Source organism: Triturus cristatus, chromosome 4_2, assembly GCF_964204655.1.
Source record: "Triturus cristatus chromosome 4_2, aTriCri1.1, whole genome shotgun sequence".
Lineage (NCBI taxonomy): Eukaryota > Metazoa > Chordata > Amphibia > Caudata > Salamandridae > Triturus > Triturus cristatus.
The window spans coordinates 400,675,109-400,699,072 of NC_140586.1; the positions used below are offsets into that span (position 1 = coordinate 400,675,109).

The window sequence follows — 23,964 nt, forward strand, 5'->3', positions numbered from 1 at the left end:
CCATTCCAGTTTGAACCCAGCCATATGCAAATCAGTCTTGACCCTGTGCCCCATGGGAACAGTCCAGCCCGAACTGCCAAGCCAGGTCCTCCCTGGACTGGAAACAAGCATCCTAGGACCGGTTTCGGGCTTTCAGCCCTCGTCAGCCAGGATAGCTTGATTCCAGTGGCATGGAGAGCAAGGGACTCACGTCTGAGCATACCCTTCCCACTCGGGGTGACAAATGCAAAATCAACAATTGATGGACAGAATGCAGAACAATGTCATACATTCACCCCAGTACAGAGATCTGGGCCTAAATCCATCGTTTTTTTGCTCACCATGCCATTCCAGTTTGAACCCAGCCATATGCAAATCAGTCTTGACCCTGTGCCCCATGGGAACAGTCCAGCCCGAACTGCCAAGCCAGGTCCTCCCTGGACTGGAAACAAGCATCCTAGGACCGGTTTCGGGCTTTCAGCCCTCGTCAGCCAGGATAGCTTGATTCCAGTGGCATGGAGAGCAAGGGACTCACGTCTGAGCATACCCTTCCCACTCGGGGTGACAAATGCAAAATCAACAATTGATGGACAGAATGCAGAACAATGTCATACATTCACCCCAGTACAGAGATCTGGGCCTAAATCCATCGTTTTTTGCTCACCATGCCATTCCAGTTTGAACCCAGCCATATGCAAATCAGTCTTGACCCTGTGCCCCATGGGAACAGTCCAGCCCGAACTGCCAAGCCAGGTCCTCCCTGGACTGGAAACAAGCATCCTAGGACCGGTTTCGGGCTTTCAGCCCTCGTCAGCCAGGATAGCTTGATTCCAGTGGCATGGAGAGCAAGGGACTCACGTCTGAGCATACCCTTCCCACTCGGGGTGACAAATGCAAAATCAACAATTGATGGACAGAATGCAGAACAATGTCATACATTCACCCCAGTACAGAGATCTGGGCCTAAATCCATCGTTTTTTTGCTCACCATGCCATTCCAGTTTGAACCCAGCCATATGCAAATCAGTCTTGACCCTGTGCCCCATGGGAACAGTCCAGCCCGAACTGCCAAGCCAGGTCCTCCCTGGACTGGAAACAAGCATCCTAGGACCGGTTTCGGGCTTTCAGCCCTCGTCAGCCAGGATAGCTTGATTCCAGTGGCATGGAGAGCAAGGGACTCACGTCTGAGCATACCCTTCCCACTCGGGGTGACAAATGCAAAATCAACAATTGATGGACAGAATGCAGAACAATGTCATACATTCACCCCAGTACAGAGATCTGGGCCTAAATCCATCGTTTTTTTGCTCACCATGCCATTCCAGTTTGAACCCAGCCATATGCAAATCAGTCTTGACCCTGTGCCCCATGGGAACAGTCCAGCCCGAACTGCCAAGCCAGGTCCTCCCTGGACTGGAAACAAGCATCCTAGGACCGGTTTCGGGCTTTCAGCCCTCGTCAGCCAGGATAGCTTGATTCCAGTGGCATGGAGAGCAAGGGACTCACGTCTGAGCATACCCTTCCCACTCGGGGTGACAAATGCAAAATCAACAATTGATGGACAGAATGCAGAACAATGTCATACATTCACCCCAGTACAGAGATCTGGGCCTAAATCCATCGTTTTTTTGCTCACCATGCCATTCCAGTTTGAACCCAGCCATATGCAAATCAATCTTGACCCTGTGCCCCATGGGAACAGTCCAGCCCGAACTGCCAAGCCAGGTCCTCCCTGGACTGGAAACAAGCATGTTGTTTTTTGTAACGCGTTTCGCCCTAAGTGGGATGGGTATTCCCAGACGTGGGACCCGTGCTCACTACGCCACTGGAGTCAAGCTATCCTGGCTGATGATGGCTGATAGCCAGAAACCGGTCCTAGGATGCTTGATTCCGGTCCAGGGAAGACATGGCTTGGCAGTTCGGGCTGGACTGTTCCCATGAGGCACAGGGTCAAGACTGATTTGCATATGGCCATGTCTAAACTGGGGTGGTGTAGTGGGCAAAAGAACGATGGATTTTACCCAGATCTCTTGACTGGGGGAGAATGTATGCATTGTCAGCATTCCGTCCATCATTTGTTTTTTGTAACGCTTTTCGCCCTAAGTGGGATGGGTATTCCCAGACGTGGGACCCGTGCTCACTACGCCACTGGAGTCAAGCTATCCTGGCTGATGATGGCTGATAGCCAGAAACCGGTCCTAGGATGCTTGATTCCGGTCCAGGGAAGACATGGCTTGGCAGTTCGGGCTGGACTGTTCCCATGAGGCACAGGGTCAAGACTGATTTGCATATGGCCATGTCTAAACTGGGGTGGTGTAGTGGGCAAAAGAACGATGGATTTAACCCAGATCTCTTGACTGGGGGAGAATGTATGCATTGTCAGCATTCCGTCCATCATTTGTTTTTTGTAACGCTTTTCGCCCTAAGTGGGATGGGTATTCCCAGACGTGGGACCCGTGCTCACTACGCCACTGGAGTCAAGCTATCCTGGCTGATGATGGCTGATAGCCAGAAACCGGTCCTAGGATGCTTGATTCCGGTCCAGGGAAGACATGGCTTGGCAGTTCGGGCTGGACTGTTCCCATGAGGCACAGGGTCAAGACTGATTTGCATATGGCCATGTCTAAACTGGGGTGGTGTAGTGGGCAAAAGAACGATGGATTTAACCCAGATCTCTTGACTGGGGGAGAATGTATGCATTGTCAGCATTCCGTCCATCATTTGTTTTTTGTAACGCTTTTCGCCCTAAGTGGGATGGGTATTCCCAGACGTGGGACCCGTGCTCACTACGCCACTGGAGTCAAGCTATCCTGGCTGATGATGGCTGATAGCCAGAAACCGGTCCTAGGATGCTTGATTCCGGTCCAGGGAAGACATGGCTTGGCAGTTCGGGCTGGACTGTTCCCATGAGGCACAGGGTCAAGACTGATTTGCATATGGCCATGTCTAAACTGGGGTGGTGTAGTGGGCAAAAGAACGATGGATTTAACCCAGATCTCTTGACTGGGGGAGAATGTATGCATTGTCAGCATTCCGTCCATCATTTGTTTTTTGTTTTTTGTAACGCTTTTCGCCCTAAGTGGGATGGGTATTCCCAGACGTGGGACCCGTGCTCACTACGCCACTGGAGTCAAGCTATCCTGGCTGATGATGGCTGATAGCCAGAAACCGGTCCTAGGATGCTTGATTCCGGTCCAGGGAAGACATGGCTTGGCAGTTCGGGCTGGACTGTTCCCATGAGGCACAGGGTCAAGACTGATTTGCATATGGCCATGTCTAAACTGGGGTGGTGTAGTGGGCAAAAGAACGATGGATTTAACCCAGATCTCTTGACTGGGGGAGAATGTATGCATTGTCAGCATTCCGTCCATCATTTGTTTTTTGTTTTTTGTTTTTTGTAACGCTTTTCGCCCTAAGTGGGATGGGTATTCCCAGACGTGGGACCCGTGCTCACTACGCCACTGGAGTCAAGCTATCCTGGCTGATGATGGCTGATAGCCAGAAACCGGTCCTAGGATGCTTGATTCTGGTCCAGGGAAGACATGGCTTGGCAGTTCGGGCTGGACTGTTCCCATGAGGCACAGGGTCAAGACTGATTTGCATATGGCCATGTCTAAACTGGGGTGGTGTAGTGGGCAAAAGAACGATGGATTTAACCCAGATCTCTTGACTGGGGGAGAATGTATGCATTGTCAGCATTCCGTCCATCATTTGTTTTTTGTAACGCTTTTCGCCCTAAGTGGGATGGGTATTCCCAGACGTGGGACCCGTGCTCACTACGCCACTGGAGTCAAGCTATCCTGGCTGATGATGGCTGATAGCCAGAAACCGGTCCTAGGATGCTTGATTCCGGTCCAGGGAAGACATGGCTTGGCAGTTCGGGCTGGACTGTTCCCATGAGGCACAGGGTCAAGACTGATTTGCATATGGCCATGTCTAAACTGGGGTGGTGTAGTGGGCAAAAGAACGATGGATTTAACCCAGATCTCTTGACTGGGGGAGAATGTATGCATTGTCAGCATTCCGTCCATCATTTGTTGTTTGTTTGTTGTTTGTTTTTTGTTTTTTGTTTTTTGTTTTTTGTAACCCTATGAACAATAGTGTCATCAATGATCTAATCCAAACTGTAAATTGTGACAAATATCATCCCTATATATTGCAGTACCACAAAAACAGCAACAAGCATTGGCATAGCCAATAGGTCTCGCCTTTGGGACCTTATAAGTGTTTTGCCATGCAACAGTTATGGTGCACCAAGGATATTGTGCTGCATAACTAAATACTTATAAGGTCCCAAAAGCGAGACCTATTGGCTATGCCAATGCTTGTTTCCTTTTGTTAGGTGGGTGCATAGCACAATTCCCTAACTGTGGGCATCCGAGACAGTTTGTACTTCCACAAACACGACTGTGGATCTAAGAAGAATTTTCGGCCTCTGGGATTTAAAGACCTTCAAGATATCAAGAACACGCGCTAAGAAATATCAAAAACATTGTGTTAAGAACAATATACAACAACAATATATAAAAACAAATTATATAAACTGTTGGGAGTTTAAAAGCACCACTTCAGTGCGTGGTTTTGAAAATACACTAATAATGTTTCTCAAATATCGCAGTATATACTTTTCAGACTGAATGAATTAGATAATCCACGTTCGCATTATCCATTGTATGACAGTGCTGGGTAGTATTATCATGGTAATATTTCGTGCAAGCCTTCAGTGAAAACAAGAAATACATTTACTTTGTTTTTTCCTTCCTAAACTATTCACAACCTTGAAATGTCTGCTAGTTGTCTGCCGAAAGTGCCTGGAGGCAAGTTTAGCATCTCTTAGTCTCTCAGAGGTGGAATTAGATTTCACGAGGGCATCTGTCACAAGATGCAGTTTCCTCAAAATGAAAATAAGTACAGATGCTTCAGCTGAACGCTTCCCTCGGACAGAATGGGCAACCAGGACAGAACATCTACACACGCAATTCCGTATGAGCGAACATTTCCTCTGATATAATGAAAGCTGGAACAATAAACGGCCTTTCCTAGCATATTCATATATGACTTTAATATTTAACATATTGCATAGCATTTTTCTTTTTTGTATTTTTTTTTTTTTGCATGAATGAGATCGTTCGAAAGAAATGAGAAATATTAGTGGAATCATTACCTCTGCCCTTTTTGAAAGCTCAGTCCAATCTTCTTTGCTGTAACTGCACATGATACTAGCAATAATGATCTAAAAAAGATAAAGTTATACATTATTATATATGTCTTTTTAGTTACAGTTTAATTGAAATAAGCTGCAGCATCACATCCCTACAGCTCCCTTTGAATGTTTTGTCTCATTGTGTGTGGTGTATTATTTATTTTTATATGTTTAAACGTGTTCAATCGTAAATGGCGTAGCTTCAAATGTAAGCTAAAACTTAAATGGCCTTATTACGAGCTGTCCACTTAAAATGGGGAGGTAATATGAGACCCGGTATTACCGATGGCGCGTGCTAATACCACTCACGCCATTACAGAATGAGTGGGAGGTTTGTATTAGAAGTGGGAGTTACATGCAGCGTCCGGAATCGGTATGCTGATCGCCGTGTGCTATAACCCCGTCGCTGCGGCGGGAATTCCGCCGCAGCGCTGGGGAGTGCGGGGGGGCAGCGCGGTGGCGCTGTGCTCATGACGGAGCCACTCCGTCATGAGCCACGGTTGAGCTGTGCTCATGACGGAGCGGTTCCGTCATGACTCCGCCCAGTTGCGTTGTCCCCCCGCACAGGCGGGGAAACAGCACCGCGTAGGCGGAGCGGCCACCAACGGCCGTGACATGACGGAACCGCTCCGTCATGAGCACACGGCAACCGTGGCTCATGACGGAGCGGCTCCGTCATGAGCGGGGAAGGGGTTAACTGAGCTCCTGGCTCTTTTACAGTCACAAATTTTAACTACTTTCAGTGTGTGGAACATGTAACCAGCAAAGTTAGTGCACTAGGTGGACAACAGCTGGAGCTTACCTGGTAACACCTGTGTCTTTACTATCCAGGTTAAACTTGTAATCCTGATCAATACATATGGAAATACCACTCCGCACATCTCATCATGATGGCAGATGTAGTAAAACATAACAATGCCTTACTCACTATTGGGAATGTAATTGATGCTCAAACTTTGTAACTATACATGTGTACCTATTACTTTTAGCATATAGTGGCACTTCTTCACCTGTGGTCCCATACTTCCTCGTATATCACTGTTGAAATTATGTCGAACATATGTTTATTTTTTTATTCTGATAATCGACTTTGCGGTGCACCAGAACACTTTACATAAACACTGAAAAAATGTCAGCGAGCAGCAAGAGTAGTCGAGAGTTAGAAGACGGATTTGTGATGTTGATTTGGATGTGAGTGAGGATGGCTAGTGCTGATGGCAGATCTTTGGGATATCTAGTTGAGAGCAATTTACATAATTGGACCAATGGTGAACAACTCTGAATTAAACCTTTGTTTACATATGCACGGCGATGTTACATTCGTACTGGGTGCCACTGTTACATTCAAATGCTCCACCTCTGTCTCAGTCTCATATTCCTGTTTATCTGTTCTTTTGGGATGATTTTGTTTAGGGTATTCTCCGTGGACCCTAGTAGGACTCATCACGGTGACGGTGGGACTGCCACCAACAGCTTGTCGGTGGTGGGTCATCGTAATGCTGATTATCGCCCACCACATTAGGGTGGTGGGTGGATGGTTGGCCTATGGTGCCACCCAACATATCCCTGCACCATGTGGCAGGTACCACACGGTGTCTGCCGCACAATGCCGGGATGTGCACGGGGTGCATATTTGTGCTGCTGCTTGGGCTTCAGCCCGCAGCACCCGCCGCAGTACAAGATATATACACTCTACGACCACGTTAAAGGCGGTAGCATCGTAACCCAGGATGTGGGATCGCCGACAGCTAGTCGGCCAGTTTGTTTCTGAAGGGATGGCGGTCGGACATAAGTCCGACCGCCATCCTAATCAGGCCCATAGTTCTGAAAGTGGCTCCTGTTACCAAACTAAATTCATGTCTCACAAAGCAGTTTGCTCACTCATGGCATTATACATCTATGGTGTCATTTTTTTGTGTGTGCAAATCTGCTCACAGGAGGCAGGGAATGGGCTTCACACTTTGGGATATATTGGAAAGTTATGGACCTCACCAAATAGTAAATTCATGTGTATTTACAAACGTTTGCAGGGCACGTTCACACCATGGATATAGATGTACAGTCACTGCTGTCAAAGCAGGAGTAAATCTATATCTAGGTTGGGAGTAGAGTGATAACGTCCGAAAATGTTTGGAAGTGAACAGCAAGGGATTAATTTATGGTGAAAAATGCTTTCCCGGTGGATAGAAACAAAAAGGTTTTATAGCACAATTACAGTTCGGAGTTACACATACACTCGTGTAAATGCACACCAAGTTCATTTACATGTGTTCGTGGTAATACATAACTAACATGGAATGTGCAAGATAATTCCACAACTGCTTCAGAGAATCCTTGCCTGTCCGAGATTTTCATTAACATTTGAGGAATGCGTTGTAAGTGGCTTGGCAGTCACATAAGTAATCCAAATATTGGAGGAAATCTATGGGAGTACCAATCTGTCTACTTCCTGTGAATTGGATTGGATTTAGCGTTCAGCTTTGCAATCGCGTGCCTGTCGAATGTCAGCATGTACACCTTAGGGCTATTCGGATGCTGAAGAAGTTTTGCATCCATGCTGTGCTCACCCAATGTTTCGCTATTGGTGAGCTTCTGTGCCTCTCATTCTACTTCTATAGCTTTCTTGCTTTTTCTGTGTTTGGCCACTTTTGCTTTCTCCTTAGTTAGCTGCTTTAATGATGCTACACCTTCCCTTGTGCCTGTTTGTTGTAACCTTACAGCCATGCATACCGCCCAGTTGTTGGTCTACCTAGTACTGTGGCTTTAAAGATGCTTGGACAGGTTTGAACAACAAGCTACTCAGATTTATTCTTCGTCTACTTTCCATCTTTTTCGCCACTTAATAAAGGGAATTATTTGTGTGCTGGATATTTTTGGGGGGCTATTTACACAGCTAATGTTTTTCGTCAGCGATATTATGTCATAGAAGCTTCACAGCATTCGCATTATTGCATGGGAAGTTTTTTGGAGCCGAATATTTATTGCAAATATAAAGCTTATCACATGCGGCTTGGTTCATGTTGATGCTGAAGTAAAACGCCTACAATAATTTCACAATTTTGAGAAGCAGCAAGGTATTAAACAGAAAGCCTTGCCTTGTTTATAAACCCTTCTGGATCTGGATCCATGCAGTCGTTTCACCAGTTCCAGCTCGACAGGTATAGTGTCACTGGTCACCTGGATTCAGAGCACTCTTTAGTTCAAGGTGAGGGCCTGAAGGCATTAACTTGGCCTCCTCTAAATCATCTCACATTCCCATGAGCCAAAAAGTAATGTGCATTGGAAGGAATAAGCCCGAAGGAGCACACACATTTCACAATGGGACGATGCACGTTATATGCTTTCTAATTTGGTGGAAGCCTGACCCACTGCTGAGCTCTATTGATAGAAATTGGGTCTGAAGCAGCAGACAATGGCATGGCTTGTTTGCTCGTGGTGTGCCAAAAAGGCCCTTTTCTGCAGTCATCTACTGATATAAGTATATGTCATAGAATAGTAGGGGTGCAGGTCCTCGCACAGAAAATAGAGCACTTCCGCTGTAAAAACTTGCACAAATACGTTAAGACACGAAAGATCAGAGCTCTTGAGCGGGGTACTGAAAGCATTACATCAGATCAGAGCTCTTGAGCGGGGTACTGAAAGCATTACATCAGATCAGAGCTCTTGAGCGGGGTACTGAAACATTACATCATGCTATGGTTTGTATAGAGTGATACATGGAACAATCTTATTAAGCAGTAGAATGTCAGAAATCCAAGGCAAGAAAATAAAACATACATGCTACTGAAAATAACAAGTATGGTAGAGACAAAAATAGTAAAAGATTTATTTTTAACTTTCGACATGGTAGAATAATTTTGAATTTAGCAATATAAAGCACATATGTGTTTATGAAGTTTTCCATTTTTACAACTTCTATCTACCCTCCCTTGACTGATAACATTTGGGTTGGTCACGTCAAATGACAAATTTGCTAATATATTTTCATAATTTCTGTGTAAAATTTAAAATATTCTGTGCATAGAGAATGAGATAAAACATAGTATATGAGCTTATAAAAACGAAAGCCCAAGTGATATTAGCAGGTTCATTTTCCCAATATAGGCCATGCTAAAAATGGGATTTGAAATAGCAAATGCTTCGTAAAACGCTTGGAGACATATTTAAGTAACATTCTCGAGAAATGATACTGTTCACAGTAAATTCTGCGAGTTAAAACTAAAATACACTCAGCGACTGAACTTAAAAAGTTGACAATCTATGATTTCGTGATGTTTATATTAATTTCACAACACACATTAGGGACTGCAAATAGTGTTGACGACATTTGGTGATCGAACCTAATTATTCTAAGAAGCCTTGACAAAGATATCCCCAGGAAATTCTTCTCAAACGTGATGTACAGCCTTGCCAGATATTTGGACTTCCCATGTAGAAAAAATTGGCTGCATTCTAATATCAGAAGATCTGTAAATGAAGGGTGCACAATCAATGTTTGATTCACCTAATCTTTGGCTGACACATTGTCAAAGTAGGAGCAGCCCGGGGATTTCCTTGAAGCATGGGGACAAGATCTCAAACCTGGGCATGGGACTTGTCCTAGAAGGTCTCACTCGAGGTTTGTGAATGAGTGCGTTGATTTAGGAACAGCATTTTCTGCGATTCCTCCCACGCCCCTCAATGCATGCAGATTGCTCTCCAAAACATCCCTAGGCTGGTGGACCCCACAGCTCCAGGGGTCAAGCTGCTCCTGTGCTTCATGTCAGTCATACCTTCGAGGTGTTGGAAGGCTCCTTCACTTTATCAGGTGCAGGTTGGCTTCAGAGCTCATGAGGGCACAGGTTCAGTTTTTGTCAGCAAGGCCAGACACCATGTGGTGTCCCCTCACATCTGAGAAGCTGAGTGTCAAGCAGACATCAGCTCTGGTTGCAGAGCAATCCTTTGATTAGGTTGCAGAGCACTGCCTTCCTTAGTTGAAGACAACCTGGAACTGGAACAGCAAATGCACCCACTTTTGTACAATCAATTCGACAGAGGGGGGATGCATCTCTGTCTGAACTTTCAGAACTGGTTTTTATGGTTCTCTTTCATATGTCCTTCCAGAATGTCTTCCAGACAGTCTTTGTGTATGGTGATGCCCTTCAGTGCGTGGAGAACTCACAACAGAAGGACAAAGCAGTGTGAGATTTCTGCACCTACATCAAAAACTGTCCAGGGAAAGAGACACCAGGCTGTTCTTGCCTAAATAACTCTTCTCACATTTAACAGTAGAGACTGCAGTATTTTCCTTCACCCTGTTAACTATGAAAGAGATGTGCTCAGGAGGTACCTCAGCGAAAGGTCCTAATATAATTTCTGAACGAGTCCTGATTCCTCTTTGCACGCTTCAGCATCTATGTCTCAGCAAAGGAACAGGGGCGTAGCTTCAGTGGGGTGGGGGGGGGGGTGTTTGTGGTGTGACCCCCCAAATAAATGCATTCTTGGTTTTGTAGTTGGGTATGGGAGCCCAGAGTCGGATCTGTTATATCTGTGTCGGGTTTTCTACCAAGAATAAAAGACAAAACAGTGACCTTTGAGATAGAGAGTGAGAGAGAGACCGAGAGAGAGACCGAGTGAGACAGACAGACAGGCAACAGCTGGTGGCTGAATTTCAAAATTTGAAACTCGATAACCTGGAATCGATACCAGCTTCCCTCCTTGCTTAAATTGTGTGATTCTAGCCAAAGATTTTATTTCAAACTGTCTTCTTTTGCTTTATTATCACATATGATAGCACTGGTAAATACTTGAGTTCAGGATATGAGCTGTGCAAGCAACTTTATTGTTTGACTTAATACATCATAATGGTGCTCAATCTATAACAGCCACATTTAGGAATTACATGACTACTGACTTGCTGTTTGGTTCCCTAATATTATTGTTGGTGGGGGTGAGCCATTAATATTCTTTAAATCCATGTATAAAAACTTCACATCACTTTTAATGAGTGTATGTCTCTGCAGTGATATAATCTAATGTACTAAAGTGAAATGGTTCCACATGTTAAAAAAATACACTTTTTATTCTAAAGAGACTGTATAACATTTTTCATGCATGAACTATTGGAGCCAAGTCAGACCCATGGCTCAGCTCATCCTATTAATTTGTCTGTGCTACTTCTCTATTTGCAACTCGTTAGTCAGATTTACAAAAGGTGAGGTTGGACACATGGAGCCCTGCCTACTTACACCGAGTTGACAATAATAACATCAAGGCTTCTCGTAGCAGAAAGGAAGAAGAGTAAGCAGTGTAAATACATTTAAGTATTTCCGGGGCTGAGACTGCAAACCATTGTGTTATACATGATTACAGTAATGAATTCCCAGGGAGAACTACCAGCCCCAGATGAGGAAGACAGGTGCATAGTTTCAGGATGGTGTTTGGGGTGTGACATCCCCCAAATGCATTCTTTGCTTGATAGTTGTAATTTGTATTTTGCAAAGTACATAAAACCAAAAGGCATCAAAGCGCTGTAACCAGCAAGAGTAAACGGGGGGGACCAACAAAGGCAGAGTAAGAATTATTGCTTACATATTATGCAGGGAGAGTGTTCCATATTCTGGCAGTGGTTCACTGACAAAATATTGAAAAAACAAATATCTAGGTATATAAATATCAAGTAAAAAATATTGAACAGACAAATATTTTTATCCTATACTTATAATGTAAAAGAAAAAAAAAATAGCCCCAAAAATATCTTTAAACACTAATCACGAATGAAAAAATATAGTATTTTAATATATATATGTGATCAAGGCCTCCTGAAGGCCGAAACGCATCACGGCGGTGGTGCTGGGCGCTTAAAAATAAAAAGAATGCATAAATACCTGGGTTTGCATTGTCTGTTCACAAGGATTTGCATAGCAAAGTATGCAACATATATATATATATATATATATATATATTACCTACTGGCGGTCGCCAGTAGGTAGTTATAGTTAGGACCACGTTTCCATAGGAAATCCGCAACATTCTATTTTGAATAACTTTGGCGCCGGTCGACGAATCCTCGCGAATTTTTCAAAATAGGTGGGGCGCTACGCTCCGCTCCTACCCTGAAAGTCTCGGGGGGATTCGTCAAGCCGGGGCTGAGATAAAAGGGGGGTCCCAAAACGCATTTTTGCCATGCATTTTTCCATAGGACCTTTAGACAGGGCTACAGCCCGAACGGCTGAACAGAATTACTAGAAATTTGGCAGAGAGGTAGTCCTCAGGTCAAGGAAGTGCCTTTTGTAGGTTTGGTGTAAATCTGTTCAGTAGATTCTGAGAAAATAGCCTTTAAATCAATATATATATCTGAGCCAGCTTACGGTGCGCTTACGGTACGCTTACCGTACGCGTACGGTGGCGTGCGCGAGCGCGATTCTGATTGGCTCTTAGATCTTAGTAAACATTCGAATCGGCCGAAACCAGGAAGCGGCGGCCGCCATTTTCTCTCTCGCACTGAGAGTGATGTTTAAAATATAAAGCACAAAAACATGTAAAGGGGCTGTTTAGACAGCTCCCACACACATAGCAATGTTGAGGGAGTCCCCAAAGATCCCCCAAGGACAAAATTATCCACACTCTCCCCACCCCGTGTGCAATTGGTGCCTAACATATACGAAAAATTAAAATATTACCTTTCAAAACGAAGTGCATCATATGTCCTCCATGTGCGCACGGTGCGCGAAGCGCATCGTGCGTACATGGCCCATCTAGCGTAACGTGGGCACGCGGTGCGTGTAGCGCACCGCGTGCCCACCGTGCGTGCACGGCACTAACTGCGTAAAGTGGGCGCGCGGTGCGCGAAGCGCACCGTGCGCGCACGAAACGAACTGCGTTAAGTGGGCGCGCACGCCACGAATGGCGTAAAGTAACTTAGCATTTAAAAAACCGTACAAATTCACTGAAAAATCCATAGGTTTCACACACGTTATAGTTAGGAATTAGCATTTAAAAAACCTTGCAAATTCACTGAAAAAACCATAGGTTTCACACATGTTATAGTTAGCGGAAATTTTACTGATAAAAAACCAATGAAATTCCCCCGTTATAGTTAGTGCAGGCAACTATAACTCACGCGACCGCAATCTTCTGCTGATGACATATGTGTCTCTATGAAAAAAAAATATTTGTAATATATGTATAGCTAAAAATGTATGGAAGAAGACATGGGCAAATAAGTGTCTAAATACAGTATTAGCATCAGCAGAGGATTGCGGTCGCGTGAGTTATAGTTGCCTGCACTAACTATAACGGGGGAATTTCATTGGTTTTTTATCAGTAAAATTTCCGCTAACTATAACATGTGTGAAACCTATGGTTTTTTCAGTGAATTTGCAAGGTTTTTTAAATGCTAATTCCTAACTATAACGTGTGTGAAACCTATGGTTTTTTCAGTGAATATATATATATATATATATATATATATATATATATATATATATATATATATATATATATATATATCGATCGCTGCTGCAAAGTACAAAAGGTACAGCACTCGCGGGAAACTTATTACCCGGTTTTATTGGGTTATGGACACAAAAGACGCGTTTCGACGACTGCCTTTGTCAATTTTACACGGCAGCCGGAGACAACATTATTTAAATCAATAACAAAGCATTCATTGGTTGTTTGGATCGAGGCTACACAACATAAATGAAGGACATGGCAGATGGACATCAAAAACATTTAGGCCATCTTTAAACATGCACTAATGATCATTATGCAGGTTTAATAACATTAGAAGCATATACAAATAGATAGAAAATTCATTGAATACTTAATGAAAATCAAGCCCTGTATGGGCTGCCACTATTAAATAGTCCTTAATACTAGTTTAACATCCAAAAACAAACACAAACCATATAGATGCTTTTTTATCACAATTCCGAATATATATATATATATATATATGTCCCCACAAAGTTCAATGCTGCGCTCTCAGTCACCAGTAAATGCCAGAATCCAAAATAATATCCAAAGAGGTGTTTATTCCTCACACAACGCGTTTCAACTCTATGCAGAGTCTTGATCACGTTACGTGATCAAGACTCTGCATAGAGTTGAAACGCGTTGTGTGAGGAATAAACACCTCTTTGGATATTATTTTGGATTCTGGCATTTACTGGTGACTGAGAGCGCAGCATTGAACTTTGTGGGGACATTTATGAGCCGGCGTGCTCCGCCGGCGTTTGCGCCACCTCTCTAGGGTCGAGCAATCAAGCAGGAGCGATCTGTGTATTATATATATATAAATTGCTCATGAGGAAGGGCGACCAAGCCCGAAACGCGTCGAGCAGCGAAATAGGAGGGGTTGTGAATCGCATGGACACTGCCTGCATTGGTGAGCGAATGCCTTTTGCGAGTGCTGGACCACCTAGGGGCAACCTTTTCTTCAAAATTTAGTGGCCTGCCCGGTCACGGACTAGCACCACCGCGGGACCACAGCGGGGCCGATGCTGTTTGTAATGGACAGCATAATCAGCGCGAGAGGTGCTTTTTTCAAATGTGCAGGGGTCTCTATGCGGCACCGAAACTCCTTTGAAATCGTGATGTTCCACTAATGGCAGCAACCCACATGGGTAACGATGTTAACTACCAGTCCCATAATGCTGAGTGCAATGTTATGCCGTGAAATAAAAGAAGGGACTTACTGGAAGTGTTGTGCTGTTTGTTAATGGACTCGAAATTGCTCATGCGGAAGGGCGACCAAGCCCGAAACGCGTCGAGCAGCGAAATAAGAGGGGTTGTGAATCGCATGGACACTGCCTGCATTGGTGAGCGAATACCTTTTGCGAGTGCTGGACCACCTAGGGGCAACCTTTTCTTCAAAAAAAAAAATATATATATATATATATATATATCTCCAAAGAATTAGCCGTACACAGTACAATTTGTAGGAAATGACGAAAACGAACCCACAATTCGATGCTCAGGATTTTATTTGTGTGCCCAGCACTTCTGAGAATATATATATTTTTAACTATAGTAAACATTAAGGGGCCACTTACGATTCGGTTCGGAGCTTTCCGAGCAGCATCATAATCGGTCGCTCGGTTTTCTTTCCGACCGCCTCATTATGATGGAGGACGTCAGAAAGGAAACCATCCGGTCATTCCGACTGGCTTCCTATGGGCTTGGAGAGCCCATCTGCCAGTCAAAATGCGTCAAGTAATCTCAAGGGGGTTCTTTCCGCACTTGAGATTAGATGATGGTTTTCGATATGATTTCCATGCCGACCTGTCCGAGATGGAAACCATGTCGGAAAGTGTCTTCGGGGGCCCCCAGCAGGGCCACTTTTGGTGTTAGGCCTTTGGTTGGAGGCTGAGGAGGCACATATAGTGACCCCCAGTTGATCCCTGCTCCTTGTGTCAGGCACTTTGAGGTGTCTGCCATGGGGGGCAGGGATGAACCGCACCTCCCCTCTTACAAGGGTTTATGGCCGGAATGCATGCTCTCGTAGTAAAATATAGGAATGTGACCGAAGAGTCCTAATGCAGTGGTCGGGACTGCCGACCGGGTGTCGGTCAGTCCCATGACCGATGCGGTGTGGGGCGTAAGAGATTCCGTCTGACTTTGTAACAGTCCCTTCAATAAATTAAAAAGTAATGGTAGTATAATGAAAATACATATACTTAAATATCTGGCCGACGCGAGCACTACCTTCCAGGTGCTGCGCACGATCGTTGGCCGACGCAGCCCGCCCACCCTTTAGAATGCCCACACCGCGGAGGAAATAAACAGGTTAAAATGTATATAAATATAATACTTAATAAAAAACAAATTTATAAGTACGTCTATGTTTATTTAAACATATATATTTTCAAATTAATAGTAAAATAAATATTTTAACTTAAAATTTAATTTAATAATTATTTCTCTAATTTATTAATATAACAAATGTATATATATACACACACATACACACGATAAAGTAAAAACTATAACAAAAACTGGAATCAATTAAAAAATCAAATTTCATTACACATAAAAAATAAACAATATAAAAAATTATATTTGATTAAAAATAGATTACATTCGTTCACTTCTTTTTACCTGACCCATTTTCTGAATTCATTCCAATTTGGTCGGAATTAAATCTGTTTGCCATTTTTGGAGAAGGAGCGATCTGGCGACTGCTATACAGATATATAAAAATGTAATCGATATCATGGGGAGGAGTAGATCTGGATCATAACCCCACACAACTAATCGATCATTAAACCCAATTGATAACCAGCATTCTAATTCCAAATATTCAAAAATATAATTCCAGAACTTCTGGAGCAAGGGGCACTGTAATATTATATGAGACCAGTTAGCTACCGGGTGAGTATGGCACCGGAAGCATTGTCCCGATTGATTAGGATATACTTTGGCTACAAAAGAAGGGGTTCTGTATAGTAGCCACTTGCTGAAGTATAACATCCTCCTCCAATTGGCCCCTCTGACCGAACTAAAATTCAAATTATTAATTGTGGACTATGTATTTGAAGAAATTTCTGAATCCTCATTTTTGCCCCATTTTGTTATTGCTTTAGCCGCCAAATCAACCCATTTAATGACGGCTAGGCGCTTCTTCCAGTCCCCCGGCTTTTTATTTGTAAATTGAGTATATAGGGGCTTGTATCCCCTTTAAATGTGTCATAATATTTTTAAGAATCAAATGTTTTTTGGCATTTATTAAATATGAAATCTTTTATTTAAAGTAATTCAATCTGCTTTACTGGAATCAGATGATACTGTCACAAGATTTTTGTAGTTCTAATTTAGGGCCTTTAAGCCTTCTGAAAAATAAGTATTATAAGTATGTTTTCGATGGTGCTTGTTTATTCCTTCAGAGATCATGGATGAAGCTTTTAGGATGTATATTTGCAATTAATATTGTCTGTTTTTATGGTTTTCAGTAATAATAAAAAAAAAGATTACATATTAGAAACATTACTAACTAAAAATATTTACTTTTTAAATACACATGAGCATTATAATAATTTCAATTTAAACAATCTAAACAAAACTATAAAATTGTAGGGATAATAAATATACTATTCCCACTCCAGTCTGTGTAACAGTAGGGAAAGCGTTGGACTCAGCAGGGGTAAAATGTACTATCCCCACTCTAACCGGTGCAAAAGCAGCGAAAGGGTTGGACTCAGGAGGGGTAACCATTTACTATCCCCACTCCAGTCGGTGCAACAGTAGGGAAATTGTTTGATTGTTAAGGGGTAAAATGTACTATTTCCCACTCCAATCTGTCCAACAGCAGGGAAAGTGTTGGACTCAGGAGGGGGTAACACTTTACTATTCCTACTCCAGTCTCTGCTACAGTAAGACAGCATTGGATTGCAGAGGAGTACAATTTTTGATTCCCACTCCAGTCAGTGGAAAAGTAGGGAAAGCATTGGACTCAGGATGGGTAGCAATTTACATTTCCCTCTCCAGTCTGTGCAACAGTGGAGAAAGTGTTATATTGTGGAGAAGTAAAATGTACTATTCTCACTCCAGTCTATACAACAGTAGAGAGTAGTTCACTTCATACAAATAAAATATTGTCACAACTACATTAAATTAAAAGATATATAAATATGTATTTATACAAATATATATAAATATTTACTAAAATAAAAACAATACATATTTATTACATTTAGCAATATATTTTAAATTGAAACAAATATATAAGTAAAATACCACACTATTTTCTCACAATCATAACAACCAACAAATATAGTGTAATTTACAATTAAAAAGCATACGACAACTTACGCATAACATAATAAATAACACACTTTTTAAAACATAAATAACTATTTTTACATTTCTTATAACTCAAATAACTTCCTTCCCGATACCTCTACAAACTAAACCACACACACATAAAATATATCTTAAAAATTATAATAATTTGCAAATGTTACCTAATCATCAATTAAACAGTTAGTATTTTAATAGGATAATTATATTTAACTTTCCACCCTTCAGCCCCACAAATGCAAAACACACATAATATATATATATAAAAAATATCTTATTTACATCGTGTGTATAGGTATCAATTAAACAATTATTGACAATTAACTAATAATAAATTAATTATACCTAATAAACTTGCCACCCTTTTCCCCTGTAAACCCAACAACCTGCACCTGATATATAACTTAAAAATATCTTAATCACACAATTTACATAATTATCAATTAGATAATTATTATTCTTTAACCTTAATTAATAGTAAATAATTTCCTTCACACCATTTACCCCGACATAAACCACAACCCGCACTAAAAATATAAATGAAAATTTTAATTATTTACACAAGTAACATAATTAACACACAGTTAAATAATAATTATAATTAAATTACTTCCCAGCCTGTATCCCTACAAACCCCACAACTTGCACCTAAAACTTAATGTAATAAAACAATAATCATAAAACTAACAGTTATCAATCAATGTAAATTAAAAATCATTTTTTACTTAATTATAATTAATTTACTTCCACCCTTTACCCCTGTAGACCCCAAACCCGCTACAGTACTAAAAATAACAAAAAACTATTAAAATAAAGAACTAAAGATTTATTAAACTAGATTAAAAAACATTAACAATAATTATACAAACAAATTAGAACGTATAAAATGAAACTATATACTAAAATACATATAAACAATTAAAAATGATATTATTAACAATAATACATTTGTAAACGATATTAACAACATAGGTATTTTTTACACAGATACCAACAACAGACATATTTTAACATTGATATTACTTACCTTAAAATCGATATTCATGTCAACTATATGTTTGCACACAATATATCTGCATGACAATATTTGGAACTCGATATTTTTGCATCTCAATATTTTTTTAAAATATATTTTGTCTGAATAGCCCTGGCAGCTGCCACAAAAAAGGCACTCTCATCCCATCTTGCCTTCCTATGATGGGGAACAAACACTTTCCTCTGACCAGCCGAATTCAACTGTTGCTGGGAAGATAACAGTTGAAGACTGTTCTTAAATAATTAGAGCCCTGCTGGTTAAGTGCCTGATAAACCAGGCATAGGGTTTAAAAATGAACCGCTTCCTCACTGGGAGCCAGTGCAGTGTCCGCAATCCCTCCCTCACAAACGATGATAGTTGGGGGCCCTAAGTTGGGTCTGCTATGTCTGTTTAGTTTTTTCTTGTCATTCTCATTTCAATAGGTGATTTGACTTGTTCATTTTTAGGAGTGGAAATGTAAATATATATATAATGACTGGTTTACCAGAAAATAGTACATCTGCACCCATAGAAGTACCCCTGCAATGGTTGTAAATTTACTGATTTTAGGAATTTACAAACATTGTCAGTAGTAGGTTTGGAAAGCTGCACCGGTGTCAGGCTTCCAGGCATACTACGGGCAACTAAACACCCAAAAGGTGATGAGGCAAATGCTCGCAAATAGTCTAACGAGTGGTAATCATAGGTATATCTTTTTTTTTCCAAATGTGCCAATTTAGACAGGGTCCCACCTAATGCAAATCTTTACTGACCCTGTTCCTCATGGAAACACTTGATCCTAGACCTTGGTTATTTCACCCCCACTCCCCCAACCTGCGACCCACAGCTTTTTTAGTCAGGAAAATTGAGATTCAACCCCCTAATCTCACTGACTAAGCTACGCCCCTGCGAAGAAATGTCAACAATACTCTACCACTCTCTAGTATAGTCAAACAATCTCCCCACCCTGTTGTGCACATGAACAGACCAAGAACATCATGATTTCAACCCACAGACCTCCATGGCTCTGGTTTACTCATAAACCCAATGCATGCACCACACTGGGCAAACACAGATATAACATACACTGGCAATTTTGGCATTCTGATATGGGTTAGCGCATAGAAGCTGAACTCAACATAATTGGGATAGTAGGCCTCCAATCCCATTTTACAGATACAAGGGTCTGGCCACAATTAGGGTTTTACAAAACACTGTATGCTGCCACCACCACTATACATGCCAAGCGAATGGACAGGACGGTAATTACCATCAGTAAAATGGCATGTTAGGTGCACCTTTCCAGGTCACAAGACAGGTCCAGGACTTTACTTATTCCAAGGGACGGTCCATGACCTTCACGCACACACTAGAATAGTGTGGGACTGGCACCAAAATAAATAGAGAAGAAACCATGTACTCAGAGTCAGGCACCTAGGGACTGTACACCATGTCGGAGCATTCCCATCCCAAATGGGCTTAAAAAGAAATTTAAGCAAACTACAGGGAAGTGATAGTTATTTTGTTTTAAGAAATTGTAAATCTTTTAAAGCAATTGTACCATACCCTCCGGATGTTACAATGAATGAAAGAAAACTATTCTTTCTTGTTTACACCTTACCACCTTAACAACGCAGTGTCCTAGCCTGTCTGTAATCATAAGTATTACTGATACATGCGAAATGCTGTTACAAGAATGTCAAACACACACCCTATACATGTGGACTTCTTCATCTCTGGGTTTGTTACTCCATGTGGGAAAAGCATGCTCCAGAGCAGATGGGCTTGATTCACAAACTGCACTTTTGAGTAAACGTACTATTATTCACTATTTCCAAACTACACTTTCGTGGTAACTTATTCTTTTATAGTAAGTCCAGAACTCCACATGGCCAACCACTGGCATTGCAGCAGCACCCCATAGAAGATAATGGAGACAGGGACTTAAAACCCCATAGGAAATAATGTTAAAGTAAAATATATTATTTAAAATAAGCATAGATATAAATTAATATAACAAATGGATAAAAACGATCCATTTAGTACTTATTTATAATTTAATTATAAAATATGTAATAACCTATTTTACATGTAACAATTGTTAATAAATAATATGTAACTTAGTCATAAATATACACCATTTGACCACTAGCAACTAGAAGTGGACTGGTCCCTGCAGGCAGCCTCTGCTGGAATGAATCGTAGTCTTCAACGGCTATCCTTGAGGTCTTGAGAGCCTCAGAGATGGCCAAGAGGACCTGTTCTAAAAATGCTGCATAGTTAGGACTTAGAACATTTTAGGACTTCAAAAACCTCCAGGGTGTCAGTTGGACATTGTGGTAAAGGTACCTGATTTTGAGGCAGCTTTACTTAACCAGAATCTACTTCAGGCTTACCCTGCTGGAGGATTTTGAGTTCCATTAAAAAAACTAAAACCGAAGGTCGAAAAGTCGACCAGGCAAAGACATGAAAAGTTTCAGCCCGACGCTAAGTCTTTGTCAGCTGTGAAATTTGAATTTCTCCCACTCTAAACTTTTCCTGAGAAAACTAATAGCTTTACTGAGACCTTCGTCAATGGTTATTCAGCTTCAAGAACACTTCAGAGAATACAGTCTGCAAGCTTGCCCCAATGGAGAATTTAGACTTCCATTTCAGAGACTGAGTCACAAGGTACAATCTTTGATTAGGACAAACCCTTTTGTTGTATCCAACTCACGCTTCATCCTGCGCAGCATAAAATGAGGCTTAGGTTGTGGTCAACCACAAACATTGACTTTTGATTAGTTCTTTACTTTTTATCTGTGCTTTTTGCTTAAATCTTACAACATTTGGACTGCCTGTTCCCTTTTTGGATATTTGTTGTTTTGTTGTCATTTTCCTCATCACAATTTTCTCTATTTTTCTAAATTTGTTGTGGGATTTTAAATGTGCTGTGTTTTGTTGCTGCTAAATATGTTGCACATGTTCCTAACTTAAGACTGTCTGCGTTATGCCATAGCTACCAGGAGACTGAGCTGTGGTTTAAATTATTGAAACTGTGTTTTAACAAGTTTGTGGCTGTTTTCCGTGTGGTGGATTTCCATCAACACCAATTAATAATCACTTTCTTACATTCGGTAATGCCTGAATTAGGATTCCCAGTCACAAATGTTGTCCTTCCCTTTAATGTAGCTACCATGCCCTTCCTCCTCACCATTACTGTCATATTAGCATTAAAGGCCATGCACACAAAGTCAATCTATTTATTGGTATGAAATCAGCAACATGTGTGCTGAAATGGAGGCCCACTTGGTCCACTTAGGCTGCTGGGAGTAAAGCCTTACAGTAGCTGAAAAACAACCTGAAGCAAGATGTGATTATGTTGAGTTCATTTTCATTTCCGTGATAATCTTTTTTTTTTTTATATAAAACAGTTTGTCATGCGTTGACTGTGAGAAAGTGCCATCTTTCTTGCATGGTATGCCCCCACTTTTTGCTAAATTGCTGAATGTACTTCGATTGAGTGTACCCTGGGTTCCTGCCAATCAGGTGCCCAGGGCCTATGTTCCTTCCTTAAACCACACAAACTCCAAATTGGCAAACCCTAGCCACATGTCAGCCCCTAGTAAATGGTACCCTAGGTACCCAGGGCCTTGTGGCCAGGGAAGGCCTCTAAGGGCTGCAGCACTCATTGTGCCACCCTCAGAGGCCCTGTACCCTTACACACACAGTGCCCTTGCAGGCTGAGTGTCTGGGTGCAGGACAAGACAAAGAGTCGACATGGCACACATCACTGTGTACCATGCCCATCACCTACACTGCCAAGGCATATGTCAGCCACCCCTCTGGCTGGGTGCATTACGCCTATGGTGTGGGCACAGGAGCAGGAGCCCTGTGCCCCTACAGTACCCGGGTCCATTCCTGGGCACTGTAAGTGCAGTGCTGTCATTTAAGAGTACATGGTGCTGAGAGCTTGTCAAACACGAGCTCCACAGCACCATATTGGCAACACTGAAGCCTGGGAAGTTTGGTATCAAACTTCTCAGCACATTGAACCCACACTGATGCCAGTGTAGGATTTAATGTACTAAGAACCCCAGAGGGCATCTTAGAGATGCCCCCTTACAGCTAACTTACAATCCACGTCTGCTCTGAGGCTGCCCAGGCTGCCACACGGCAGACACGTTGCTGGACCCCTGGGTGGGAGAGCCCCTGCTCTCCCGGGCCTGCAACAATGCACATCCTGGGTGAGGTGAGAAATCTCCTCCCCCAGGATGAGCAAAGGGAAGCTTCAAAGGCAGGCCGCCATTTGGAGTTTCCCCAGGCCACTGCAAACCCCCACTCTGGCGGGAAGCTTGGCCGGAAACCCCATACAAGGACAGGGAATGTGCCAGCCTGCCCACCCCACCCCTCAGGTGGGGGAGGCGAGGTGAAGCACATCTCCGGGCTCTCGCCATCTTGAAGATGGGAGGTCCTACCCTATCAGGATTAGGCTACTGCCCCCCTCCCACAGGAGAGAGGCAGGATAGGGGGTGTACCCACCCCAGGACAAGGACCCATTGGTCCCTGGCCTTCACCTACCTGTAACGCCCCTAAATCTAGTATTTAGGGGCACCCTGAACCTTCCTTCCTCAGATTCCAGATAGAAAACTACAAGAAGAGCGAGAAGAACAAGGACCTGCCCTGCAGCTGCTAAAAAGAGAAGAAGACACCAACTGCTTTGGCCCCAGCCCTACCGGCCTGTCGACTCTCAAACCTGCACCAGCGCGGCATCTCTCGTGGCCAGCAACCTCACCAACCCCGGAGGACCTGGCTACCTTTTAGCTCTAAGCCCCTGGGACTCCCATGAGTAGAGGCTTTACTCAAGAAACCTATTTTTAACCCCTGGCAGCAGCCCGGAACCGCGGACCCAACACACTCTGCACCAGCCAAGCCTGGCCAGTGCCGGAGTGGACAAAGACCCTGAGGACGACCCCACGGCGACTGTGACCCCGAGTCCGGCACCCAA

General features: G+C 42.6%; 1 protein-coding gene across 2 annotated transcripts in view; it reads right to left on the reverse strand.

The window, feature by feature from the left end:
* Positions 1–23,964, reverse strand: part of DPYD (dihydropyrimidine dehydrogenase) — a 3,539,101-nt gene that overhangs the window by 988,200 nt on the left and 2,526,937 nt on the right. The window contains exon 15 of one of the 2 annotated variants that reach the window (XM_085601855.1): positions 5,144–5,212. The exons of the other annotated variant lie outside the window; for it this stretch is intronic. Within the exon in view, the coding sequence (XP_085457981.1) occupies positions 5,144–5,212 (69 nt within the window). The remainder of the gene's footprint in view (positions 1–5,143; positions 5,213–23,964) is intronic. 2 annotated transcript variants of the gene reach the window in all.